Here is a 27,118-nt window from a genome sequence, read left to right as displayed (position 1 = left end):
TGTTCGGTTCCATCCTTGTGTTGTGCTTGGACCTCACTCAGTGCACAGTTCTCAGAAGAACTTCTCATAACATCTGATTTTTTTTTCTGTACTTTAATGCAAATTTCACTCGAGGAGAAAAGGAGGAAAGAATGCAAAGTTAAATGACATTATAAAGCACACGAGATTCAAGCTAGTTGGAGTTGCTGGGGTCACCGACAGCAATAATAACTATATAACCAGGCTAGGCTCTAACCTGCACTCCATGCCCTGTGACTGAGGAACCACAAGAACATTTTGTGTATCCGTCTTTATTTTATTTGGTTAAATGCAGCTGCGGAGAAATTAGACAGATAAGAAGGACCTGGACGTTTAAGGCACAGTATTGTTTATAGAGGTGAGGATATTGTCTCTTTAGTAGTGATGCTTTACAGATGTAGCAGAGCTGTATTTGCTATTTAATAGCGGATTGCCATAACGGTCTCAGTTAAAGAATATGTGCACCTTTTGAACATCTTCTGACATGTCCTTGATGCTTGTCAGAAAAGCTTACCAGTTGGGGTTTATGAACTAAGACCCCCAGCGGTGCACACCTTGCCACTTAGGGTATGTGCACACGCTTAATAAAAAACGTCTGAAAATACAGAGCTGTTTTTAAGGGAAAACAGCTCCTGATTTTCAGCCGTGTTTTAATTAACTAGCGTTTTTTGCTGCGTTTTTTCTGGCTGCTTTTGGAGCTGTTTTTCTATGGAGTCAATGAAAAACGGCTCAAGGAGTGACCTGCACTTGTTTTTCGCTGCCATTTTGTAACACAGCCGTTTTCTAAACGGCTGCTTAAAAAAACGCCCCCCTCGGAACAGAACGCAATTTTTCCCTTTTTAAATCAATGGGCAGATGTTTGGAGGCGTTCCGCTGCCGACCTTTTGGCCGTTTTACGGCCCGAAAAACGGCCGAAAATAAGCCATGTGAACATACCCTTACGCTTCAGTTGATTCAGTTGCTTCAATGAATTCCTGGGATACATCTGTCACATTACTGTCCTATTGATTTCAATGATATTGCCGTCAACCTCATCTGGAGACCTGGACATATCTGAGTGAATCTGATTGAAGCCTCTTTGTCCTAGCGATCATCTCACAGACCTCCACCGAAATTATCTCTTGACATGTCTCAATATGTCAGATGTTCAGAAGTTGTTCAAAGGTGCAGAAAGTCATACAGAAGCTTTATACTTGCAATTCTAAAAACCCCAATAGCACGCATCATAATATCCTCATCCATTGTACCGAAAAATCTCATCGCTGCTCTATTTGTAGATAACATTGTGGTGGGTATATCTTTAAAGGAGTTCTAAATGTCTTTGTGAGTATGGCTTAAATAATCCGATATATGTTATGTGCGTTGGGGTGGAGGGGTTTGTCGGCATGTTCTTGTCCATGTCTGATGCATTGTTGGTGGTACAGTCTGTACTGTATTTTTTAGACTCTTTGAGACGACCATCCAGAAAGTGATCTTCTTCTAGGGTGGCGGTCTTCTCAAAGAAGATGGCAGTATGTATAGTATATGATGGAGCAGAAAATCTGTCAGGAGGTGAAAGAGACGCCCTTGCAGAATGTAGTTAAAAAATATTGAAGATATGTGGCCATGGATGTGCTGTAAGTAATGCTGTAGGGGTTTTCCGTATTTATTGTAAAATGAAATTTTTTGATGAACTTTGTCAATTGTGCACCATCTATACTGTACAGTACTGTAACGCACCATGCACCTGTGTTATCATAACATGGCGGCCGGGACAGGTTTTCATCCTCTGGGACTTCAGGAAGAAGAAAGTCTCAGATATTATAGCCCTATGAGAGCTTGTTGTTTTTTTGGGGGGGATAATGGCACTATTTTGTTTTACACATAATTTATTGATTAACTTTTATTCATTTATGGGGGGGGGGGGATGGAAAAAAAATCACAATTCCGCTGTTTGTTTTGATGCCGTTCACCATGTGGTATAAATAAGAATTGTTTAGAAAACGTTGTGTTTTTGTATCGCTGCTTTCCTAGAGCTTTAACTTTTTTTAATCTTTTTTTAAATTGTATTCTTTATTTTGGGGAGGTGATAAAATAGCAATTCTAGCGTTGTTTATTGCTTATTTTTGACGCGGTATAAATTACGTGTTTACTTTAGTTGACGGGTTGTTACGATTGCTGTGATATTATATATGCATAGATTTTTCAAATAAAAACTAGTTTTCTGGGAAAAAAAGGTTTTGTTTTCTTATTTTTTCTTAGCCCTCATACACACGGCTTTGCATTTGCATACGCAATTTATCCGCATTTTTGCAGATAAATTGTGGAGCCATTTATTTCCATATCTATTTCTATGGCCCCATGCACACGACCGTGGTCTTCATGGATCTATGCTGGGGCTGCGAATCCGGACTGTAAAAACATAGGACAAGTCATTCTATGGTCTGAATTTGCTTGCGGGTTCACACTACTGGTGAAATCATTTTTCGTTGTTGTGCATCTGTGAATCCTGATGACACAAAGATTCACAACAAAGGTTTTTTGTGGTCCAATGGACCGCAACGTGTCCGTAGTTTTGTGGCCTGCAAAACCACTACTGTTGTGTGCATGAGGCCTTACTTTTACAAAAGAAAATTTCCACTTTATTGAAATTTTTCTCACTGGGTGACTTCTGCATTGCACTTTTCAATTCCTAATATACATAGTTACATAGTTACATAGTTACATAGTTTCTACGGTTGAAAAAAGACACATTTCCATGAAGTTCAACCAAGGGATGGGAAAAGGGAAGTAAAACATTTCTACACATAGGAGCTAATATTTTTTTGTTCTAGGAAATGATCTAAGCCATTTTTTAAGCCATCTACTGTCCCTGCTGTGACCAGCTCCTGCGGTAGACTATTCCATAGATTCACAGTTCTCACAGTAAAGAAGGCTTGTCGCCTCTGCAGGTTGAACCATTTTTTCTCCAGACGGAGGGAGTGCTCCTTGTTTTTTGAGGGGGTTTTACATAGAACAGGTTTTCACTACATTTCTTGTATGGGCCATTCATATATTTATATAAGTTAATCATGTCCCCCCTTAGTCGTCTCTTTTCAAGGCTAAATAGGTTTAATTATTTTAATCTTTCCTCATAACTTAGATTCTACATGACCCTTATTAGCTTTGTTGCTCTTCTTTGCATTTTTTCCAACTCCAGGGCATCCTTTCTATGAACTGGAGCCCAGAACTGAACTGCATATTCTAGATGAGGCCTCACTGATGCTTTGTAAAGTGGTAATATTACATCCCTGTCCCGCGAGTCCATGCCTCTTTTAATACACGACAATATCCTGCTGGCCTTTGAAGCAGCTGATTGACATTGCATGCTGTTATTTAGTTTATGATTTACAAGTACACCCAGATCCTTCTCAACAAGTGACTCCCCCAGTGTAGCTCCCCCTAGGACATATGATGCATGCAGATTGTTGGTACCCAGATGCAGAACTAAACATTTATCTATGTTAAACTTAATTTGCCAAGTGGATGCCCAAACACTTAGTTTGTTTAAATCTGCTTGCAATTCACGAACATCTTCCATAGACTGAACTATATTACATAGCTTGGTGTCATCTGCAAAAATAGAAATAGTGCTATTAATCCCATCCTCTATATCATTAATAAATAAGTTGAATAATAGTGGTCCCAGCACTGAACCCTGGGGTACACCACTTATAACTGGGGACCATTCGGAGTATGGTATAATACACTGTAATACTCCTGTATTGAATTGCATTATGCCTGTCAGTGTGACACTAATGGGGACCATTGTTAGGGCCTTGACTGCCATGGCAACCCATCACCAGCCTGTGTTCACGTGGCTGGGGAATCGATGGGGTGATAGAGGGAGCACTCTCTGTCTAACCACTCAGATGCCACTGTTGCTATTGATAGTTTAAAGGACCGATCCTTGTCATTGCAGCGGGAAGCCAGCTATATATTTCATTTAAGGCATTACATTACATTTAAGTACATTTTTGGCACAGCAAGAACTTTCTGTCTGTGCCATAAATTTACGGTGCAGTGCGAGAAAGGGTTAAACAAAGAAGGTTCCAATTCAGTGACTAAGCAGAGATATTGAAAACTGTAAGGAATTGATTCACATTTTATTATAAAATTGATAAAATATATTTGCTGAAACCAGTATACCGCTTTAATTAACATGACTTAAAGGGTTTCTCCAGGACTATAACATTAATGGCCTATCCTAAAGGGGGGCATTTAAATATAGCTTCTGGTGTGAAATATTTTTTTTTATCCCATAAAAAAATATTGTTTTCCGATTTCTGCATTTGACGAATATTTATGTAAAAGCATAGCATATTGCAGAAGCACTCTGGGATTTCTTTCCCGCCCTCCAGTTTGCTCAATGTAACGTAGTGTAATGTATACATGTGTATTGACTTCACTAGTGCTGTCTTTCATGGGCTGCCGCTCCGTTCCAGGCCTCCATGGGTCACGTGATCTTCATTCTGACTGCCTGTATCCTATAGCATCTGCTGTAGGGACCAGAAGTCAAGCTCTTAATGCAAATATATGGGAGCCTCTGTGAGAGACTAAACTCTGGTTTCTACAGTAGACTCAGTAGAGTACAGATCATGTGACCCCACGGCAGCCTGGGATGGAGCAGCGTCCCGTGAAATACACCACCAGGTAACTCGATACACATGTCGACATTACACTACATTACATTTGCAAAAAGCGGAGGGCAGAGAAAAAACCCCGGAATGTTTCTTTAATATGCGAAATTAACAGCACATCCAAAGAAAATACAGTAGAAGTATGTAAGGTGGTTGCACAGCGTTCCCCAAAAAGAGGTCTCCAAAGCAATTACAGAATGCTTTATACGAGCTATCGGAAGTGACATAATCATGTATGCAAATTAGCAATCAACTCTCTTCAAGTATATATATATATATATATATTTATATATTATTTACAACAATTAATAACCTCATAGCGCATATAATATATATATAATCTAGAGTAGGGAACATTACTTAAAAGTTTTCCTTTTTTATGTTTACTAACCAGTAAAGGGGTTTTACACTGGGCAATTATCGGGCAAACGATCGTTCATAGAATGCTCATTGCCGATAATTTCCCTGTGTAAACAGGGCAGCGATCAGCAGATGAACGAGCAGACGCATGTTCAACTGCTGATCGTATCGGTTTAAAAAAGTGAAATATTATCGTTGTCGGCAGAGCATCTCCCTGTGTAAACAGGGAGACGTGCTGCCGACATGATAATAATGCATGGGGACGAGCGATCGTAGTAAGGAGCGCTCGTCCCCATACATAGCTCCTTGTGACAGGATCAGACGAGTGCCAATCAACGAGGCCTCATTGCCTCGTTGATCGGCGCTCGCTGCACTGGTCAGAATCGGCCGGTGTAATAGGGCCTTTACTCCATCTTGCAATCTGATAGTTGGCAGTTACTGGCTAGTAAACGTATTAAAAAAGTTTTTTCTTCCCTCTTGTTCATAGCATATTATTGTTATGCAACTTAAATTTAAGGCAAATGAATGAAAACACAATTCTTAACCTTGAAAAGTTGCCTACGTCTCAAGTACCATCAAAGATGTTTAAAGCCTCCACTGATAAATTCTGCTACTGCTTACAACATGTAGGCCCTCTCTTCTTCTGCAGATCCCCATTACATTTGATATATTGAAAAACTTTTTTTTCCCTCATTGTGCAAATCATAGAGTTTTAAAGTTGAAGAGCGGTTCTAGGGAAAATCTCTCTTTAACATTCAGGGGCCAGAACTGACCTTACCCATGCATTCGCCTGTGACTGTTCGCCCTCGAGTAAGAATTCTCTAAACTGTGCCCCTTCTAAATAAAAATACTGAACTCAAAGCTTACCTAATGTAGAATACAAATAAACTTGAGAGACATAATTACCAAAAATATGTATAAACATTTCAAGAACTTGTCACAGCTGAAAAATACTTGAGATAACTTGTCATGTTCGGTCTCTGGAGCCGCTATTTCTTCGGTTTCTTATCTTATGGATGGATATTTTACATGGCTATTTAAGGACACAGCATTTCCATTACATATTTTGTGTAATGCAAGGAAAAAGTATTTTGTCCAAAACCAAATTGGAATTTAGACCCTGTATACAAGGAGGCAATTACCAGTAAATTGTACTTCCTCTGGTCTGAAATAAGATTGGTGAAGACCCCTTGACCAAATATTTAGTGGGTGCCTCATTCCCAGCGTCAGTATCATATAATATTGTCGGGGGATGACAAAGGTTGGTAATCTAATGTGTACTGGTACTAGGGTAACCCAACTGTCCCTGTATCTGCTGTTGGGGTAAACAAGGATAGATTATAACATGCTGAATACTTTGCTCAACCAGGAGATAAGTGCTACCAGAGATATGTAGGAACGGCTTATCTCTCTCTCTCAGACCCCTACTAATAAATATGAGTCAATTCTACTGTTATAATGTAGGAGATAAACTTAAAATCTATTCATACTTCAATGTATTGCTTCTGGGAGTATCTGGAAAGAGGTAGAGGGAACTGGTTGGTGGAGCCCCTTGGGCGATTGCCCCTTTTGCCCCTATTATTTTTTTTTTCCTGCAGGAATAATCAAAATTAAAGCATGTCCAGAAAGTTTTGACTTTCTTGTCTTTGGTGAACTCTGTTGTTCAATTTGCATAAATAACCCAAAAAGTATCACAAAAACTAGCCATAGCAGATACAGATACTTCAAAATAGTAGCCAAGATTTATAGGAGAAAAGTGGTATTCTACACATAAAAGTATGACGGGGACAGTCAACAGATATATATAACCTTACAGTGAAATACTGATCCCCTTTGCAGATGGTGTGAAGAGAAGGAACCTTTTTTTTTTTTATACCGCTTGGCAGACAATGACTTGCACATGATATTTAACTAGAAGAAATATAAGAAAAAATATGAAGGAACTCCTCCAGCTCACCTTGTCACGGAAAGGATATAGGAGTCAGCAACACGGATCCTCGTGTCGGCACACGCAGAAGATACAGCAGAACCAGGGAAGTTGGAACCAGCGCTGGGAGTGAAGTTTTTAGTAAAACGGAAAACTAGTTTCCAAGTTTAATTAGTCTCGGTTAAAATCGAAGCACAGGGGCTACGAGAAAATAAAGTGACAGGTAGGTCAATCCAGAGTACAGAGAGAAGGAGTGGAAAGCCATGACTAAGGACCTAGCGAAGGTCTGAAACGCGTAGGCTACCGCCTTTCCACTCCTTCTCTCTGTACTCTGGATTGACCTACCTGTCACTTTATTTTCTCGTAGCCCCTGTGCTTCGATTTTAACCGAGACTAATTAAACTTGGAAACTAGTTTTCCGTTTTACTAAAAACTTCACTCCCAGCGCTGGTTCCAACTTCCCTGGTTCTGCTGTAGAAGAAATATACTTGAAGCCAAGATGCGTGATAAAAAAAATAAAAAAATAAACACCTGTCCCTCAAAAATTCTAAAAAAATCCCTCGCAGTCAACATTACAACCCTCCACCCCCAATTATTTGACCAGTGTACAAGACTCTCTTTAGTCTTGTTGTCTTGGTATTTGTTCAGAGTGGAGGAGACGCACAAGTAAGACCAGAAAACCCAATATTCACTTTTGGGAAGTGTCTTCTCCCAGGCTGATGAAATGTAGGGGGCTGTATTGCCCAGCAATGTAGCCAGCATCTGAAGTACCTCCATTTCTGCCGGATATCGTGTGTGTGTTTCTTGCGTATTCAGTGTCACGTGCTTGACCTGGGAGCACTAGATAAAAGTTTGAATGATTATTACACAGTCAGTATAGTTTCCAGTAAAGGCTGTGGTAACACTGACAATGTGGTAGGCCTAATGTTTATACATTCTTGTGCTCAGGAGTCAATGACCTACAACGCCTCATTATGAAGAGACTTCTGGTTTCTGTGACAACTCTGATTAACCTCCTGCTTCTGATATTGTCGGGATCTGGGTATTGTCAGCACATTACAGATGAGTCTTGTTCTGTCCAGATCCTCGTTCCTGGTTTAAAAGGTATGTCTTCCCATTCATTAGCCGATTATTCGTATCGTATATTTGTTTTATTTAGAAAGTTCTAGATTTAAGGATTTAGCAAGGATTTACAGGAAAAGTTTGTAAATGATATATAGATGAATGTTCAAAACATTTGCAAAAGTGAAAAATGTAACCATTTTGGAAAATTACAAATATTAGCCTCTTCGTCTCATATATTTAAAGGAGTAATTCCATCTTGGACATTTATGGCATAACTAAAGGCTATGCCATAAATGTCCGATAGATGCGGGGTTCCATCTTTGGGACCTGCACCTATCTCTAGAATGGGGCCCCCTGACCCACGTCCTACCTCCTCCTGCTGTCGCTGGGCTTCAGCCGCTGACTTATGTGGTGGCTGGGTTTTCTGAAAACAGCCAAATGCATTTTGCTACTCTGTTTCCGAAACTCCCATGGGTGTTATGGAATGGGAGTTACAGACACATTGTAGCACAGCAAGCTACTGGTTTTTCGTAGCTTCCAAGTTCTGGAAACAGCGTAGCACACTGTACTATGACATTTCTGTTACTTGCATTTACTTCTATGGGAGCTCTGGAAACAGCATAGCAAAGAGCGCTCAGCTGTTTCCCAAAAATTCAGCCACCTCATAAGTCAGAAGCAGGAGCCCAACGACAGTTGCAGAAAGTAGGACAGGGACAGAGGCCTGTTCTAGAGATTGGCAGCGGTCCTAGCAGTGGAATCTGCATCTAACGGACATTAATGCCATATCCTATGGTAATGCCATAAATGTCCAAGATGGGAATATCCTTTCAAAGGGATGGAATCTGGAAGGACCAGCGGGTTGCGGATCCACTGTGCTACTCAATCGGTGTCACTTAGGGACACTTCTAAGGGCGTTATCTAAGTAGCCTCCCTGATATTCACCCTTTAACCCCCATAAGGGGATCTGGACTTTGCTGCGGGGAGACTACCAGGTCACTACATCTTGAGGTGGTCTCGGCGTGAGTAGCAGCTGGCCCAGCGGACCAGGATACAACATTGTAGTACAGTGTAGGACTCCAAGGGTGTAGGCACTAGCAGATGATACCTTGGCAGACGGGTATGGATCCGAAGACACAGTTAGTAAGTCTTAGGCTCATCTCAGGTGGCTGGACACAGACTGGCAGTAGATGGCAGGATGCAGACTGATAGCAGGTAACAGGACGCAGATTGGTAGAGTGTAGCTACATAAAGACTTGAAGCTGGTAGCTGGATACAGATTGATAGCGGGTAGCTGGATTCAAACTGGTAGAGGGAAGCTGGATACAGACTAGTAGCGGATAGCTAAATACAACTGATAGCAGGTAGCGAGGTTCCGACTGGCATCAGGAGAAAGACAGGAACCTTCACAGGAAAGAACTAAGTTGCACCAACGTTGCTCAGGCACCAGGTGATCAGAGGAGCTGCCTTAAAGAGGCTCTGTCACCAGATACTTTTACTGTAAACACGCCCAGTTGTACTTTTGCAAGCCTCATTTGCATAAATACAAAAATGGTCATAACTTGGCCAAAAATGCCCGTTTTTAAAAAATAAAAACGTTACTGTAATCTACATTGCAGCGCCGATCTGGTGCAATAGCAGATAGGGGTTGCAAAATCTGGTGACAGAGCCTCTTTAAATAGGACCTGGAGCAACAGAAATGGGATTGGATCCGGTGGCTGCAAGCATTAGGAGAGGAGCGGCAACATGAGGCAGGATAGAGATGCTGGCAGCCACGAACAGCAAGAGAACCAGGCTGCCGGCGGGGCAGGATGTCGACCTGGCGGCAGGGACCGTAATTACAATATCAGACTTGAAAGAAAGAGTTGGCTTTTTGTTTGTCCAAAACATTGCCACTCTTGATCATGGGCTGTGTATAATAAAGAATTGATGCTGACTGTTGTTTTCCTACTAGTGTTACATGTATATCCCATTTTCTCTATAAAACAGCTGTTGTGATTATAATAATGTCTATACCAAAATACATTTATAGGTGATGTTGGTGAAAAAGGAGAGAAAGGAGCACCAGGGAGACCAGGAAGGGTTGGTCCACCAGGAGAAAAAGGTAAACATGACTTCCTGTACATTACCAACATTTATGGTTTTTATCACCTGTCCTGGGGGTGTTACCAAGAAGTTTTTTTTTAAATGTCATTCATTTTTTAGGGTTTCACATTGTCAACAATGACATTTCCTAATGATAACTGTTGTGTCTATGATATCAAAACCACCAGATATTATCAAATTAAATCCTTGAAATTGTTTGGAAATTCATTGGACATTTTTTTAAACTTTTACTGATCACAAATTGTAATAGAAATAATCAAGTATTTGGCAATAAATAATATGTCGGTATGAGGTGCATTGTCTTTTTTGAATAACACAGTGCAGGGAACTAGAATCATAGTTATGTGACTTAATCAGCAGTACATAGGATGTGGTAGTCTTCTTTTCTTACAACTAATTATATAAAATAAAGGGCTTACTATGTTGGAAAGTTTCAATTTAGGGAAGACCATATGAGCATATATGGTAGAGAGGTGCATCCTCCTGCCAGGAGTTAGTAAACAGTCTCAAATAATGTCTGCAAAGTGTTATCCAACCTCGCTTGGCATAGGGAATTTATGTAAATCAGAACTGTTCTATCGCCAGCATTTTATGTATTCTCTGACAAAAGGGTAAGTGAAATACCCCAACTGATTAATGAAGTTACCAATCCTGTACAAGCCCTGGTTAATCTACCTTCGAAAGGCTGTGTACTGCAATCCTGTGGGAAATATGGGGTTATTAGAAACAGATGCAGCAGGGATGTGGGGTGACACAATGTCACATTAATTTGTTTCATTTGTTAAGTTCTATATCTTACCTTTCAGTTCATGAAGTTTTGTCCCAGACCAACAGCTTTAGTATGCCTATTGAAAACTAATCAATGAGGCCGTTAGTGATGCCACCACTGAACTAGGCAAGCAGGCCCTCAATGATGCCGCCGATGAACTACACAAGAAGGTCCTTACTAACACCACCACTGAACTAGACAAGCAGTTCCTTACTAATGCCACTACTGAACTACACAAGAAGGCACTTAGTGATGTCACCACTAAACTAGACCAGAAGGCCCCCATTGATACCACCACTGAAATAGACAATCAGGCCCTCACTGATGCCACCACAGAACTAAACAAGCTAGCCCTCACAGATGCCACCACTGAACTAGACAAGCATGCCCTTACTGATTCCACCACTGAGCTAGACAAGCAGACCCTTACTGATACCACTACTGAACTAGACAATCAGGCCCTGACAGATCCCACCACAGAAATAGACAAGCAGGCCCTCACTGATCCCACCACAGAAATAGACAAGCAGGCTCCCATTGATGCTACCGCTGAACTAGACAAAAAGTTCCTCACTGATGCCGCCACTGAATTAGACAAGCAGACCTTCTCTGATACCACCACAGAACTAGACAAGCAGGCCCTCACTGATGCCACCACTGACCTAGACAAGCAGGCCCTCACTGATGCCACTACTGAACTAGACAAGAAGGTCCTAACTGATGTCACCACTGAATTAGACAAGCAGGCTCTCACTGATGCAACCACTGACTAGACAAACATGCTATCACTGATGCCACCACTGAACTAGACAAGCAGGCCCTCACTGAGCCCACCACTCAACTAGACAAGCAGGCCCTCACTGATGCAACCACTGGACTAGACAAACATGCTATCACTGATGCCACCACTGAACTAGACAAGCAGGCCCTCACTGAGCCCACCACTCAACTAGACAAGCAGGCCCTCACTGATGCAACCATTTGACTAGACAAACATGCTATCACTGATGCCACCACTGAACTAGACAAGCAGGCCTTCACTGATGCCACCACAGAACTAGACAAGCAGGCCCACATTGATGCCACCACTCAACTAGACAAGCAGGCCTTCACTGATGCCACCACTCAACTAGACAAGCAGGCCTTCACTGATGCCACCACTGAACTAGACAAAAAGGTCCTCACTGATGCCATTGATGAACTAGACAAGCAAACCTTCTCTAATGCCACCACTGAACTACCCAAGAAGGTCATCACTGATGTCACCACTGAATTTGACAATCAGGCCCTCTCAGATGCCACCACTGAACTACACAAGAAGGCCCTCGATGATGCCTCCACTGAACCACACTTTCCAGCATTTTTTTGTTATGACATAAACAAGGAGCACCAAAGAGCTTTCAAGGATGACTACCAGGGACAGGGGGACCGGGAAGCTCTTAGTGACAGAAAAAAACAGACCCATGAAAGTTAATATGGCTGACAATGGTCTCTGTCAAGCAGCAACCTTCTGTCCCAGAGACTGAAATCAGAAGTCTGGAGTACAAATGGCTGAGCTTACAAGAGAAAGAAGGGCACGGTTAATGCACAAGAGGGTTGTCAACAAATCAGAGGAAAATAAATCATCCTGCATATATATAAGAGGGAGGCTAGTCAGCGCGGCACATACAGAAGGATAGAATAACACAACATTTACTACTTTGCCTTTTGGTGTTTGTGCTGTGAAAATGATAACATAAATCTGACAGAGGATTTACTGAAGATCTGCTTTTTTCACTATGTATTATTTTTCTGACATCTATAAGCCATGACATTTCATACATCACATTAACAGGAAATGTCAGCGCTTCATCTGCTTACACATTACTGCTTTATCGACTGCCACCTTGACTTATGTCGGCGATGCATGAGAAAGCTATATGTGGGATGAACACTTTTACTTAAAATCAGAGAAAACTCAAGTGAATACACCCAAAATGCTCAAGATTGATGTAATTTATCAGAAAAGGATAATTCTTCTTGTTTTATGGAAGGTTGCCACCAGAGGGTGCTAAATTCTTTATAGCAACAACAGCTGGCGGTTTGTGTACACTATTAGTGTATTTGAGGTTTTGAATGAATGGATTGTAAAATGTGATTTAAAGATATTTTTGCCTCTCTCCTGACATGTCTGTTTTAGTAAACACATGCATTCCCCATAAGATAGGATTTCTGAAGCATCTTTTCTCTGCTTTGTGCTATTCCTCTGTTATTCCTCCTGGAAATGTATAATTAAATTGATGACTGGGTATTAGCATTCCACTTTGTCTGTAGGGTGTGTCCCTAAACATCTGACACTGTCCAATAAGTGCTGACAGTGTTAGACTGTGTAGGGACATACCCTATTGACAAGGAGAATGGTAGTGCATCTTCTGTAGTCCATTAGAGAGAGTTCTCCCTGTCACGCCTTGCACAATTTTGATTGCTACTTATTTACTGCATTATCAACATTAATCAGAGGAAATTTCCAGGGACCTCAGAAAAAGTTGTTGCAGCTCATAAAATGGGTATGAAATCCATAGTCAGGAAGATAGATTATAATCAGTACAAGCGTAGACTGTAGTGTCTACAAACATACAACCTATAAGCTCTTGGTGACAGCTAAGGATTTGTCGTGCAATTGTTGCAGATATTGTTGTGGATTTGAAATTGCATAGGGTAAAATCAAAGTTGAAAATCCGCGACATCTGCGACGTGTGAACTCAGCCTAAGGTTTGCTTGATATCACAGTTGTATTTGGTCCATTGGACCAGGACTAACATTTGTTTGCACTGACAAACAGGATTAATATTCTAATATTTGGTCAATTGCAGTAGTGCCATGTATGTAGTTTATACAGCTGGTCTTGTCACAATGTAGTGCATCCAGAGAAACTCAAAAGTTGAAAGATTCCTTTGCTAAAATATCTGCCAGAAGAAAGAACATGATAGAGAAGAAGCTGGCAATAGACTTAAAGAGGTTCTCTCACTTTAGACAAATGCAAAGGATAGGTAGGTGTCCCAACTCTGGGACCAGGGTCTTCTGACCCCCATTCTGCAAGCCAAGGTGGCTGCATACAGGAGGAGACCAGATGGAGAGGTAGTTGCACATGGGCTCTCTCTCATTGCAGTCTATGGGAGTTACGGAAATAGCCAAGTTAGTTTGCTTGACTGTTTCCATATCTCCCATAGACTTCAATAGAAAGAGGCACATGTCCTCCTCTCGATTTGGTCTCTTTCTGTATGCGGCCCCCTAAATACCACTTAGCATGCACAGCCAGGGGAGCCCCATTCTCCCGATAAGTGGGTGTCCTCCACCTATCAGACATTTATGACATATCTTTTGGATATGCCATAAATGTCTAAAGTAGGAAAACCTCTTTAAAGGGATATTCCCATGAACAACACCTATCCCCTATCAACAGGATAGGTGATAAGTGTCTAATCACCGGAGCTCCACCGCTGGCCCCCCTACTGATTGCGAAAACAGGGGACCCGTGTCCCCCGTTTGAATGGAGCGATGGTCAGGCATGCGTTCTGCTGCTCCATTCAACTGTATGGAATTGCCAGAGATAGCCAAGAGCTTTATTCGACTATTTCCGTCACTCCTAGAGAATTGAATGGAGTGGCAGGAGACATTCCCGACAATTGCTCCATTAAATGAGGGACACAAATACCCCTTCTTGCGATCGGTGGACCCCTAGCTATTCTCCATACTGTGTATAGGGACTAAGTGTTGTTTGTTGGAAAACCCCTTTAACTGAACATTTTTTCCTGTTGAAAGATATCAATGGATTAATTTTTTATGGGGAAGGGGGCAGAGTGTTCCTCAAAATATTGAGCTCAAGACCGATTGGCATTATGTTAAGGGCATATTAATGATCCTTATACAAAAAAATATTTTGATCTGAAAACAGATTGGATTTAAAGACATGCCTACATAAATAGCACTTGAGTTCTCATGGATTCTGCTCACATTAGCACCATACTACTATATACTATGTACAAGAAAGAAGAAAGTAGGATCCAGCGAGATAAAAATACTGTGGGGAAACTAGTTTTCCCTATCAACTTCTGTATATACTATGTACTGGGAAACTGAAAAAAATTCTTTGTGAGCTGAAATTGGGAAAAACTGTGATTCCTCCATTGTTTTTTGGGTTTCATTTTTACGGCTTTCACCGTGTGGTAAAAACGACAAATTAACTTTATTTTGTGGCTCAATACGAATACAGTGATACCAAATTTATATTGTTTTTTTTAAAATATTTCACTACTTTTACAAAGGAAAAACTATTTGTTAAAAAAATTAATTGTTTTGTTTCACCACATTCCGAGAGCCATAACTTTTTAATTGTTTTGTCGATTAATGTGTGTGAGGGCTTACTTTTTGCGGGACGAGCTGTAGTATTTATTGGTATTATATTTTGGAGCATAAAACTACATTATCACTCTTTATAATTTTTTTTGGAGTGCTAAGGTGACCAAAAAGCAGTGATTTTGGAGTTTTCCATTTTTTATCTTCTGCGATGTTCACCGTTCGAGTTAAATAATGGTATATTGTAATGGTTTGGACTTTTACAGGTGCAACGATACCAATTTTGTTTAGTTTTTACATTACTTTAGAGGAAAAATTGGATTTTTTTAAACTTTTAATATATATATATTTTTTTCACTACTAATAACTTTTAACTTTTTTTCACACTTTTTATTAGTCCCCTACGTGACTTTAACCGGCGATTGTTAGATCACTGGTACAATACACCGCAATACTAATGTATTGCAGTATATTGTCATCTTTACAGGCTTCTGTTAAGCCCTGCCACAGGCAGGGCTTAACAGAGACAGAGTGAGGGCAGACCTGGGGACCTTCATGAGGCCCCTAGGCTGCCATGACAACCATCGTCACCCTAAGATCGCGTCGTGGGGGGGCAGATGAGTTGTCAGAAGGGGCCACCCCCCTCTTTTTAACGCCTCAGATGCTGCGGTTGCGATTGACCGCAGCATTTGAGGGGTTAAACTGCCAGGAACGGCACTATCACTGTTCTGGCCATTAGTCCCGGGTGTCCGCTGTAATACACAGCATACATCACCCCCCGCATGACGATGTGCTATTACATCGTGGTGCACGAAGGGGTTAAATGTGTATCCAAGGGAGGTGTAAAGCTATGCATACACTAACATTTTCAAAAGTTAGGAAAGACAGTACTCTGCAGAAATGATCTGTATACAGTGATATTGATGTTGAGTTCAAATAATTGCATAATCAAGGCAACTCAGGGTCAATCCCAGGGATGGGAATCAAATTTTCAACAACAGGTTTCCTATTCTGCTGACAATTATATAGTTGCGTGTGGGGGAGGGGGACACGGCTCTTTAATGTCATTAGCCCCGATACCCGTGAAGATGCGGCATGCGCAGCGAAACATGTCGGATGGGCTTCTCTGATTTTTAGCTCAATGCAGTCTTAGACAGCCAAGGCACACAGAGATACCCTATCAGTTAGTTATCACCTACATCCCACCACCTCACAGCGGATGTTTATCTGTCCATGCTCCTTCCACAGCCAGCAGTACACTGTAAGGCCGGATTCACACGAGCGTGTGCGTTTTGCTCGCGCAAAAGGTCCATAACAGCTCCGTGTGTCAGCAGCGTATGATGCGCGGCTGCGTGATTTTTGCGCAGCCGCCATCATTATGACACTCTGTTTGTATGTTTGTAAAGCTTTTCTGTTTTCATTCATACTTTTTACTGCTGTTGCGCGAATCACGCGTGTCACACGGAAGTGCTTCCGTGTGCTGCGCGTGATTTTCATGCACCCATTGACTGCAATGGGTGCGTGATGCTTGAAAAACACACAAGTATAGGACATGTCGTGAGTTTTACGCAGCGGACACACGCTGCTTGAAAATCACTGACAGTCTGAACGGCCCCATTGACTAAGATAGGTCCGTGCGAGGCGCGTGAAAATCACACGCGTTGCACGGACGTATTTTACGTTCGTCTGAATAAGCCCTTACCTAGCTCTAGTAATCAGAATCTCGCTGTTTGACTACATTGTAATTTTAACTTATATGTGGTTTGTTATTTTGTTTCAATCAATAAAGATTATTATTATTTCCTATATTTAGATTAGTGTTATATCTATATTAGTTAGGAAAAAAATGGGCCTTATTTACCCCTGTAGAAAGTGTTACACACTGTGCTCCCTGTAGAAGGTGCCACACACACACACACACACACACACACACTGTGCCCCCTGGAGAAATTGCCCCACACGCCGAGCCTCTTTTATATGTCACATACACACTGTGCCCCCTGTAGAAAGTCCCGCACACACAGGACCCCTGTAGAAAGTGTCATGCAAACTGTGCTCTTGTAGAAAGGGCAACACACACAGTGACCCCTGCAGAAAGTGCCACATACACTGTTCCCCCTGTAGAAAGTGCCTCACATTGTGCCCTTAAAAAAATTAACGTCACATACCCACCTTCTCTGTCCCTACGCTGTTATACAGTGATGGAGGCGGTGCAATGACGTCATCACACTGCCTGCATCATGAACAAAGCACAGATTGGCGGGGCACTGATCTTATGGTTCCTTGCTCCCGCCAGTGAAAGATAAGGCTATTCAATTGTATTAGGACACAATACAATTGAGTGCAGGTAAGACCAGTTGTGGATACAATTGACTGCAGAGAAGACCGGATTTAGTTCCTTCTTCTCCCCGGTTTTGCGAACCGGCTGTCATTTTAACAAGCCCAACCCATCCCCTGGTCTCTAGAAAACAGATAATTCTACCAGTTTATAAAACACATGACAGTTTTTGTATGTGAATACATTTATTTGAAGATTTCTGCTGCAGCTTTTCTCATGAGATGCCATCAGACTTCACCTTACAGATTCCAATAATCAAAGTCTACACGGAAATATGTTTGTCTGTTTCTCTGTTTCTTAATGTGAATGGCCATTTTTACCATTTACCTTATACCAAATTATTGAGGAAATCCATAGCTTAACCTTCTTACTCATGTAATATATTAACAAAGCTCTAACATATCAGGATTGTATTACTCACATTTTCAACAGATTGGCAATTTTTATAGAAATCGGCACTAATGGTTTTCTTTTCCAGGGCAAATTGGTGATAAAGGAGTGAAAGGAGGCATAGGTCGTCATGGGAAGATTGGCCCTATTGGTTCTAAAGGTATTTATCTTAGCCTGTGATATGTATATATCTGGTATGTTTGACCTTTCGATACCTGGTCATATCATTGTAGAACAGATTCTCATATCCGAGCCGTATAAATGTGCACTGAACTCATTATAAACAGTAAAAAAAATAACAGTGTGAAATAACGTTGGATTACTTTTTCATTTTAATAGGGGAGAAGGGAGATGCTGGTGATATGGGTCCTCCAGGTCCCAGTGGAGAACCAGGTATATTTCCATTTCCTTATTTTGCCATGAATTTTCAAAACATAAATCTTCATTTCAAACACATTTCTTCTTGTATTGATGTTACCTATATGTTTACCAGTGACATACATATAATTACAATATAAGATTAAATATACATATACATTGCTGTACTTACTGCATTACTCAATTAACCGCTTAAGTACTAAGTCAATTTTGGCGTTAAAGCCTACAGGAATTTTTCCTTTTTGCGTCACCGCATTCAGAGTGCCATAACTTTTTTATTTTTTCGTCAACATTTTGGGGTTCATATAACTTATTGTCTTTTATTAACTCTTTCTGGTGGGGAATGGAAAAAAAATTAACAATTCCGCTATTGTTTTTTGCAATTGTTTTTTGCATCTTCCATTTACACCGTTCACTGTGTGGTGTAAATCATGTGCTATCTTTATTCCATGGGTTGGTACGAATACGGAAATACCAAATATGTTTTTTTTTATTATGTTAATTGCTTTTGTACAATAAAACTAGTTTCAAATTTGTCTTTGTATGGCCGCATTTCTAGAGCCATAACTTTTTTTATTTTTCCATCTATGTAGTCATATGTGGGCTTGTTTTTTGCAGGACCAAGTGTACTTTTTATTTGTACCAGTTTGGAATACATGGGATTTATTGATTGAGGGCAAATGGAAAAAACGCAATGCTGCCGTTGTTCTTTTTTTATTTTTTTTTATTTTTTATATCTCTGGGTATACAGACAGGGCAGGTCTGGGGACCTTCCTTTGGCCCCGAGCTGCAATGGCAACCCATCGGCCGCCTGTGAATGCATTTGTGGGCTGCCAATGGGTGGCAGAGGAAGTCCTTCCAAAGGATATGCCATAAGTGTCCCATTGCCGCTACTCTTTATCCACTGAGTTACGAGGTTGTCGGGAGTATGAAAACTGCCAAGCTCACTGGGCTACACTGTTTCAATAACTTTCATAGAAGTGAATTGGAGCTAAAGAAACATCGTAGCTCAGTGAGCTCGACAGTTCCGTTCTCTTGGCCACAACGTAATTCAGTGAAATGCGACAGCAGGAGCAGGAAGGACAGGTTGCCCCGTTTTAGAGATAGGTGCAGGTCCCAGAGGTTGGAACCTTTCTGCTGCCATAGATAGAAAGTTGAATATGACATTTTTTCCTCACTCCTTAAATTGGAGATGAAAAAGAGACATTGGCTGTTATTACATGTAAATCTAAGGAATACTTAGTAGCACCTTCTAAAACACTGGTGGTCATACACTTAAAGGGATTTTCTAGTTTCATATACCCTATTTAGGCATACTGAATTACTATGGAGCAATCTCATTCTGGAGCTACATCAATAGTCAGAACAGAGAGCAGCTACAAAGACTCTCTCTGGAGGACCAAGCATTTCATGGACATGATTTCAATAGGCACCATGTAATGCTTAATTTCCCCAGTGGTGGCACTGCAGGGAAACTATACACTTGCTGATTGGCTATAACGAAGTTTACAAATGAACATTGCGATTAGATCTAACAAAAATAGTTTGCCCAAAGAGGACAACTCCTTTAAGGTAATACTTATTGTAGTGTTCATAGTGCCAGCCTCATAGTAATGTCCGTAATGTGAGGCACGGAATAGTCCCCATAATGACAGACTCATAGTTGCCCTCCTAATGACAGATTTATAGTAAAGTACAACACACCTGTTCCAGTCTCTTATTACTCTGCCATATTAACAGAATCCTGAAAGTTATATATGAGCCTATTTCTACTTTCCCTATTTCTACTTAATCCTACTTTTTCTTCTGTTGATGACCTCTGCCATTGGAGATCATCATTCAGAGATTACTGAGCGCTATTTCTGGCACAATACTGTAAAATTATAAGATACATTAACCTACTTCAGAGAGATACTTCATTAATGATTGATAATTGGCAAAACTTTGTATCTAAAGTTCAGATCAATATTGTACAGTGAACACCTCATTAAAGGGACGCTCCAGCCAAAACGAAACATTCCCATGTGTACCATTGTGGTATTCCATGTGTCAATCTCTCACCAGTTATTTTTCTTGCTGCTTCTATCTCTATACAGGGTGGGCCATTTATATGGATACACCTAAATAAAATGGGAATGGTTGGTGATATTAACTTCCTGTTTGTGGCACATTAGTATATGGGAGGGGGGAAACTTGGGTGTTGACCATGGTGGCCATTTTGAAGTCGGCCATTTTGTATCCAACTTTAGTTTTTTCAATGGGAAGAGGGTCATGTGACACATCAAACTTATCGAGAATTTCACATGAAAAACAATGGTGTGCTTTGCTATGTAGCAATTGTTGAATGGCCCCCTAGGTCTCCCGATCTGACCCCCTTAGACTTTAGACCGCTAATACTTAGGCAGGTTCCTGTCACACAGGTATAATGTAGAAGAATATAGTGCAGCCTCCCTGTCTGTATACTTATGATTTCTCAGCTTATTTAGGAGAATATAGAGAGAGTTATAATCACAGTATCCCCCCAGCATGCAGAAATGGTATAGTCTTTAGCTGGTCGTGTGATGCTGCGCTGAAGCATCATGGCATTGATAGCAAAGCAGAGAGGAAAAGAAAGCTGGGAAAATCTAAAAAAAGATGGAGGCTTTTTTTAAGCACAGACAAGGCAGCAGTTCAAAAAGTAAGTACAGTATACATAAAAGAAGTGTAGAGAGTGGTATACAGTCAGGTGGGGAATGCAGACATGGAGAGTTGTGTTTCCACTGGATGTCTTCTTTAATATTTTCCATTAATGTATCAATTACATTTATATGTTCTTGTAGGAATTCCATGTGAATGTGGACATTTGAGAACAACTGTTGGTGACATGGACAACCAGGTGGGGCAGCTGACCACAGAGTTGAAGTTTCTCAAATATGGTATGTGTCACATTATTCTGTTAATAAGTGTATGAAAGTAAGAAGAAAAAAAATTAAGGATAATACATAGACTACGGAGATGCTAGCCTTAGCAGGAAGACATAACAATATTGGAAGGCTGGTGTTGTTTCCAGAAAACAGCAGGTCATCCCCCCATTAAGTCACAATTCTCTTGTAAAACCAGAAGCAAACAACTGAGCAGAGAGAACCAATTAGAAAATTCCTCTGATTAAAAAAGCTAAATTAAAAAAACGGATTTTATGATATATTTTATTTTGAGCTGTGTTGCTGAAGTCACTCTACCCTTGAGTTTTATATACGTTTCTAGGACTGTTTGATAATCACCAAAAAATCAGGCAAAAATAAGTTTTCCTGCATTAGAGTTAAAGGGGATATAAAGGATTAGAAAAACATGGCTACTTTCTTCCAAAATGAGCGCCACACATGTCCGCAGGTTCCGTGTGATATTGCAGCTACACCCCATTCACTTCAAGAAAAAAGTAATGTTTCTCTAATTCTGTACTTTAATCTAGACACAGTTAAGTGTAAAGAATTCACAATTGCTCTTACTAGACAGTCATGGCCCTGAGTACTTAATCAGCGTACAGAGTATAGATAGATCTATGTAGAATTGTAGAATTGAAGAAAACCCACACCATCATCTGTAGGCTCAATGATGACCAGGTCGTAAGTAATGTGTCAAATACCTCATTACCCTATATTTATAGAATTGTGTAGGCTTCTGCAATATGACACAAATAATTTAAAGGGGCTAGATAATCCCTTTTTGGGTGTCCCGCTCCTGGAATGCAAAATCTGTGAGGAAACCTGCCAGAAACTGTTCAATTTGCCTGCAGCACCACCACAGGGTAAATGAAGCATTGGCCAGTTCCCATTTAAATCAAAGGCCTGTGCGTGTAATACATGGACATACTGAGTCCTCCAGAGCAAGAGACACTCTTGGTAGCTGCTTTTCAGTCCACTAGGTAAGGTTCCTGAATAAGTCCCCCCCATTAACTCAGAATTCCCTCAAAATATATTTGTAAATATGTTTTTGAAATAATTTTATAATTGTCCAGGCATTAGCTGAAGGGGTTTGAAGAATGACCAAAATTTTCCGAAATGTGCTATAAGTATGTCTATGGTTTTATATCTACCTGAATTGCTGTATTGTACATTAAGCCTGTTATAGAAATACGAGTGCTCACTTTTCAGCACTGCCCTCCCCCGCAGTTGTTGCTGGAGTGCGAGAAACAGATACTAAGATTTACCTACTGGTGAAAGAAGAGAAGAAATATACCGAGGCCCAAGCCTACTGCCAAGAAAGAGGAGGAACACTCAGCATGCCCAAAGATGAGACATCAAATAGTCTGATTGCCTCTTACATTAACCAGGATGGTCTCAGCAGAGTTTTCATTGGGATCAATGACCTGGAAAAAGAAGGTCACTATGTGTATTCTGATCGGTCTCCAATGCAGACTTTCAACAAGTGGCGACAGGGAGAACCAAATAACGCCTACGATGACGAAGACTGTGCCGAAATGGTGTCCTCAGGAGGATGGAATGATGTCTCCTGTCTCATAACAATGTATTTTATTTGTGAGTTTGACAAGGAACATGTGTCATTGACTTCCTATAACAATTAATGCAGTTCTCCGCTTAAATCTACTTTTATAAAATTATAGTTTATAGGGCAGGAAGAGATGGATGGTGTTGTCTTGTCTAGATATCTTGCCCTTCACTGCCCTCAGCTCAGGGCAATTCTGCCTTGAGCAGAAGATTTGAGAAAGACTGGTTGCTAGGGGCATGCTGCCTAACTACTTTGTTGAAAGCCAGTGGTTGTTAGGCCGTATATCCATAGTAACCAGATGAATTAAGGTCCTCTTACACTGCCCGTCCCGGGCCGTGTAAACGAGCGCCGATCAACAAGACAGCTAGTTGATTGGCACCCGTTTACTCCTTTCACATGGAGTTATGTATGGTGATGTTTGCTCGTTACTCCGATCACTTGTCCATACATTATTATCAGTTTGCCAGCACGTCTCCCAGTTTACTCAGGGAGATGTGGTGCCGGCAACGATAATATTTAACTTTTTTAAAACGTTACTATCAGCAGATGAACGAGCGTTTGCTCGTTCATCTGCTGATCGCTGCCCTGTTTACACAGCGCAATTATCGACAACGAGCATTCTATGAACGATCATTTGCCCGATAATTGGCCTGTGTAAAAGGGCCTTTAGCCTGAAACTGAGAGTAGAGAAGAGGAAAAGCAGTTTAGCAGCAGTCATTCCATGCCACTCCCCATCTCAGGCTGCAGTGTTAGGGTGCAGTCACATGCGGCAGATTTTGTTGCAAACATTTTCTGTGCCTGAAAATCTGTTCCATTTATTTGAATGGAACTTGCAGAAATGTGTGCATCGGTTACAGAAACAACCCCATTTAGATGAATGGAACTGATTTTCAGACACATACATTTTTGCAACAAAATCTGTGACTGTATCCAAAATCAAATCATTTCAGGTGGAGAACCTCTTTAAAATGGTTGTCTAAAATTAGAAAAATGTTCTTGTTATTAAAGAGGTTGTTTGCTTTGGACATCCCATTTTGTTAGAAGGGTCCCATAAAAATGAATTGATCACCTGGGAGTCAAATTGCTGTGAGCCCCAGGGATCACATGTAAACTTTCAGCAAGCCTTCAATCCTCCTGCAGCAACCCCGCAGGAGAAATTATGCATTACATGGTGCTTATTCAAATCAATGGGCTGTTCATGTAATGCATTGACATGCGGGGACAATATGTCTAAGTGGCTACTGTAAAGCAAATCTCTGAACTGGTGTTCATAGAGCAGAGTACCAGCTCAGGCAAGATGGCTGCCCCATAATCATGTAAAGAAAATAGAATTTAAAAAAAAGCTACAGTCATAAAAATAAAAAAAAAGATTAGAAAAAAATAATACGTTTCGGTATCTGGTTTTAATTAGTTAAAAAGAAAAAGTATAGGCAATACAGTCCCCTTAAAAGTACACAACAAAACACATGTGAAGGGATTCACCCTGCAAGACTTAAAACCCCACCCTATATTGTAAATTTTACTGAGAATTTAAAGAGTACCCCCACTTTAATCTCTCTTTTGAGAAGTCATTGAAGCGTTCCAAAAGATAGTATCAGCTAGGCTCAGCAAACTGGGCTTCCCAACCCAACTCTAGAATGAAGAGGCCAGCCCCCGTAACCCCCTTTTGTTCGTAGCTTACAGATACATAAGTCCCTGAGGAACCACTTTCTATACAAAAATAAAGTAGATATTGTAGATGTGTAAATATAGTGGAATTATAGTATGTAAATGATGCTAAATCACATTATATTCAGCTTCCACTTTGGACATTATACTGTTTCACTGGTTATAGATGTTAATATGCACTAGCTTAAATCCAAAGATGTATATACAGGAGAAGAGACCCCAATAGAATAGTTTCTAATTGTATTCACACTACCAACACTTCCCCTTACCAGGAAAAGCGGGCCTAGTGCTTGCTCAACCCCCTTCCCAGTCCTTATAGGAGAGAACCTCTGGCTGGTTCCCACGTCTCCTATTTGCATGGGGAAAGAGGTTAGCCGAAAACAAGTTGTCATTACTCAACTACTACCCGCTCAACCTGAGCTGCCCCTGTAAAACTCCATGGCGCCATGTCAAGTACTACCTTGGAAGTAGCTGCGGTTAGACGATTATATGAGTATGCGTTTATTAAAGTGTTGCATTTTCTATCTAATGCATTTAGAAATTAAATGTATTTCATTACACTATCAATATATGTATTTTTCCATATTAGAATCAATTCCAAAAATTATAAAAACGGAAAACCTAAAACATTTTCTCTCCCACATTAGTTTGATAGTATCTACATAATTCTAAATAAAGAAGTCATTTGAGCTCTATATTTATAATTATAGTAAGTGCGTTTAGCCTGTATACACCGCGTTCCAAATTATTATGAAAATGTTATTTTTCATTGATTTTCCTAAATAGTCGATGCAAATGACAGTCAGTATAATCTTCAAGCCATCAACCGTTGGAGTATAATGCAAATTTTATTGAACAAATCTCCTAATGATAACAGGTTTTTTTTAGAAGTAAAAAACTCAAAATGCACTGTTTCAAATTATTATGCACAACAGAGATCAAAACATTTTAAAGGTTGTAAAGAGAACTAAAATGGTAATTTGTTGAATTTGCAGCATCAGGAGGTCATATTTACAGAAATCAAAAGCTCTTTCAATAAAAAAAAACTTAGCAGGCCAAGTTACATGTTAACATAGGACCCCTTCTTTGATATCACCTTCACAATTCTTGCATCCATTGAATTTGTGAGTATTTAGACAGTTTCTGCTTAAATATCTTTGCAGGATGTCAGAATAGCCTCCCAGAGCTTCTGTTTTGATGTGAACTGCCTCCCACCCTCATAGATATTTTGCTTGAGGATGCTCCAAAGGTTCTCAATAGGGTTGAGGTCAGGGGAACATGGGGGCAACACCATGAGTTTCTCTCCTTTTATGCCCACAGCTGCCAATGACACAGAGGTATTCTTTGCGGCATGAGATGGTGCATTGTCATGCATGAAGATAATTTTGCTACGGAAGGCACGGTTCTTCTTTTTGTACCACGGAAGTGGTCAGTCATAAACTCTACGTACTTTGCAGAGGTCATTTTCACACCGTCACGGACCCTAAAGGGGCCTACCAGCTCTCTCCCCATGATTCCAGCCCAAAATATGACTCCGTCACCTCCTTGCTGACGTCGCAGCCTTGTTGGGACATGGTGGCCATTCACCAACCATCCACTACTCCATCCATCTGGACCATCCAGGGTTGCACAGCACTCATCAGTAAACAACACGGTTTGAAGATTAGTGTCCATGTATTTCTGAGCCCACTGCAACCGTTTCTGGTTGTGAGCATTATTTAGGGGTGGCCGAATAATAGCTTTATGCACACTTGCAAACCTCTGGAGGATCCTACACCTTGAGGTTCGCGGGACTCCAGAGGCACCAGCGGCTTCAAATATCTGTTTGCTGCTTTGCAATGGCATTTTAGCAGCTGCTCTCCTAATCCTATTAATTTGTCTGGCAGAAACCTTCCTCATTATGCCTTTATCTGAACGAACCCGTCTGTGCTCTGAATCAGCCACAAATCTTTTCACAGTACGATGATCACGCTTACGTTTTCTTGAAATATCCAATGTTTTCATACCTTGTCCAAGGTATTGCACTATTTCACGCTTTTCGGCAGCAGAGAGATCCTTTTTCTGTCCCATATTGCTTGAAACCTGTGGCCTGCTTAATAATATGGAACGTCCTTCTTAAGTCGTTTTCCTTTGATTGGGCACACCTGGCAAACTAATTATCACAGGTGTGTGAGATTGATTACAATGATCCAAAGAGCCCTAAGACACAATACCATCCATGAGTTTCATTAAAAAACGAATAATTAAATGTTTATGACACTTAAATCCAATGTGCATAATAATTTGGAACACGGTGTAGTTCTGTTATTTTCATGAGTAAATTTACTGTCTGACCACAAATATGGAAATGGAAATGCATACCATTGTTCTTCCTCACTACACCTCATTCATTACATGCCTTGAATATTGTATGCAGATGTAATCTAATTGGTTTATCTGTATGGTATTGTATGTTTTAACTGCACTCTGGCTATAAATATACCAAAATCCAGAAGTCAGACCAAAATTCTATTGATCGAACATTCATGGGACCATTATGATTGTGGATTAAGTGAATTTTCTAGATACATTATACACTTTTAACACCCAATAAAACAAAATAACTTTTTGTTTACAGTATCTCA

At 40.6% G+C, this 27,118-nt stretch overlaps 1 protein-coding gene across 2 annotated transcripts; it reads left to right on the top strand.

The window, feature by feature from the left end:
- On the top strand, window positions 1–27,118 carry COLEC11 (collectin subfamily member 11). Of its 2 annotated transcripts, none has more exons than XM_075861138.1 (7): window positions 1–376; window positions 7,912–8,067; window positions 10,058–10,129; window positions 18,052–18,123; window positions 18,303–18,356; window positions 21,161–21,256; window positions 22,490–27,118. In XM_075861138.1, exons 2-7 carry the CDS (start codon window positions 7,938–7,940, stop codon window positions 22,900–22,902), a joined length of 837 nt encoding a protein of 278 aa, XP_075717253.1. In that variant the 5' UTR covers window positions 1–376; window positions 7,912–7,937; the 3' UTR covers window positions 22,903–27,118. The 2 variants fall into 2 exon arrangements, with proteins under 2 accessions (XP_075717253.1, XP_075717252.1); XM_075861137.1 differs by having other exon boundaries at window positions 22,472–27,118.

The sequence above is a fragment of the Rhinoderma darwinii genome, chromosome 4, assembly GCF_050947455.1.
Source record: "Rhinoderma darwinii isolate aRhiDar2 chromosome 4, aRhiDar2.hap1, whole genome shotgun sequence".
NCBI classification, from domain to species: Eukaryota; Metazoa; Chordata; class Amphibia; order Anura; family Rhinodermatidae; genus Rhinoderma; species Rhinoderma darwinii.
This window is presented reverse-complemented; position numbering and strand designations above follow the sequence as displayed.

Bases quoted from the DNA above. Each gene is read 5' to 3' on its own strand.
- COLEC11 (XM_075861137.1), top strand. From the start codon at position 7,938: ATGAAGAGACTTCTGGTTTCTGTGACAACTCTGATTAACCTCCTGCTT. The intron at 18,124-18,302 runs GTATTTATCTTA...TCATTTTAATAG, and splicing joins TGGCCCTATTGGTTCTAAAG to GGGAGAAGGGAGATGCTGGT. The intron at 21,257-22,471 runs GTATGTGTCACA...CTCACTTTTCAG, and splicing joins GTTGAAGTTTCTCAAATATG to CACTGCCCTCCCCCGCAGTT.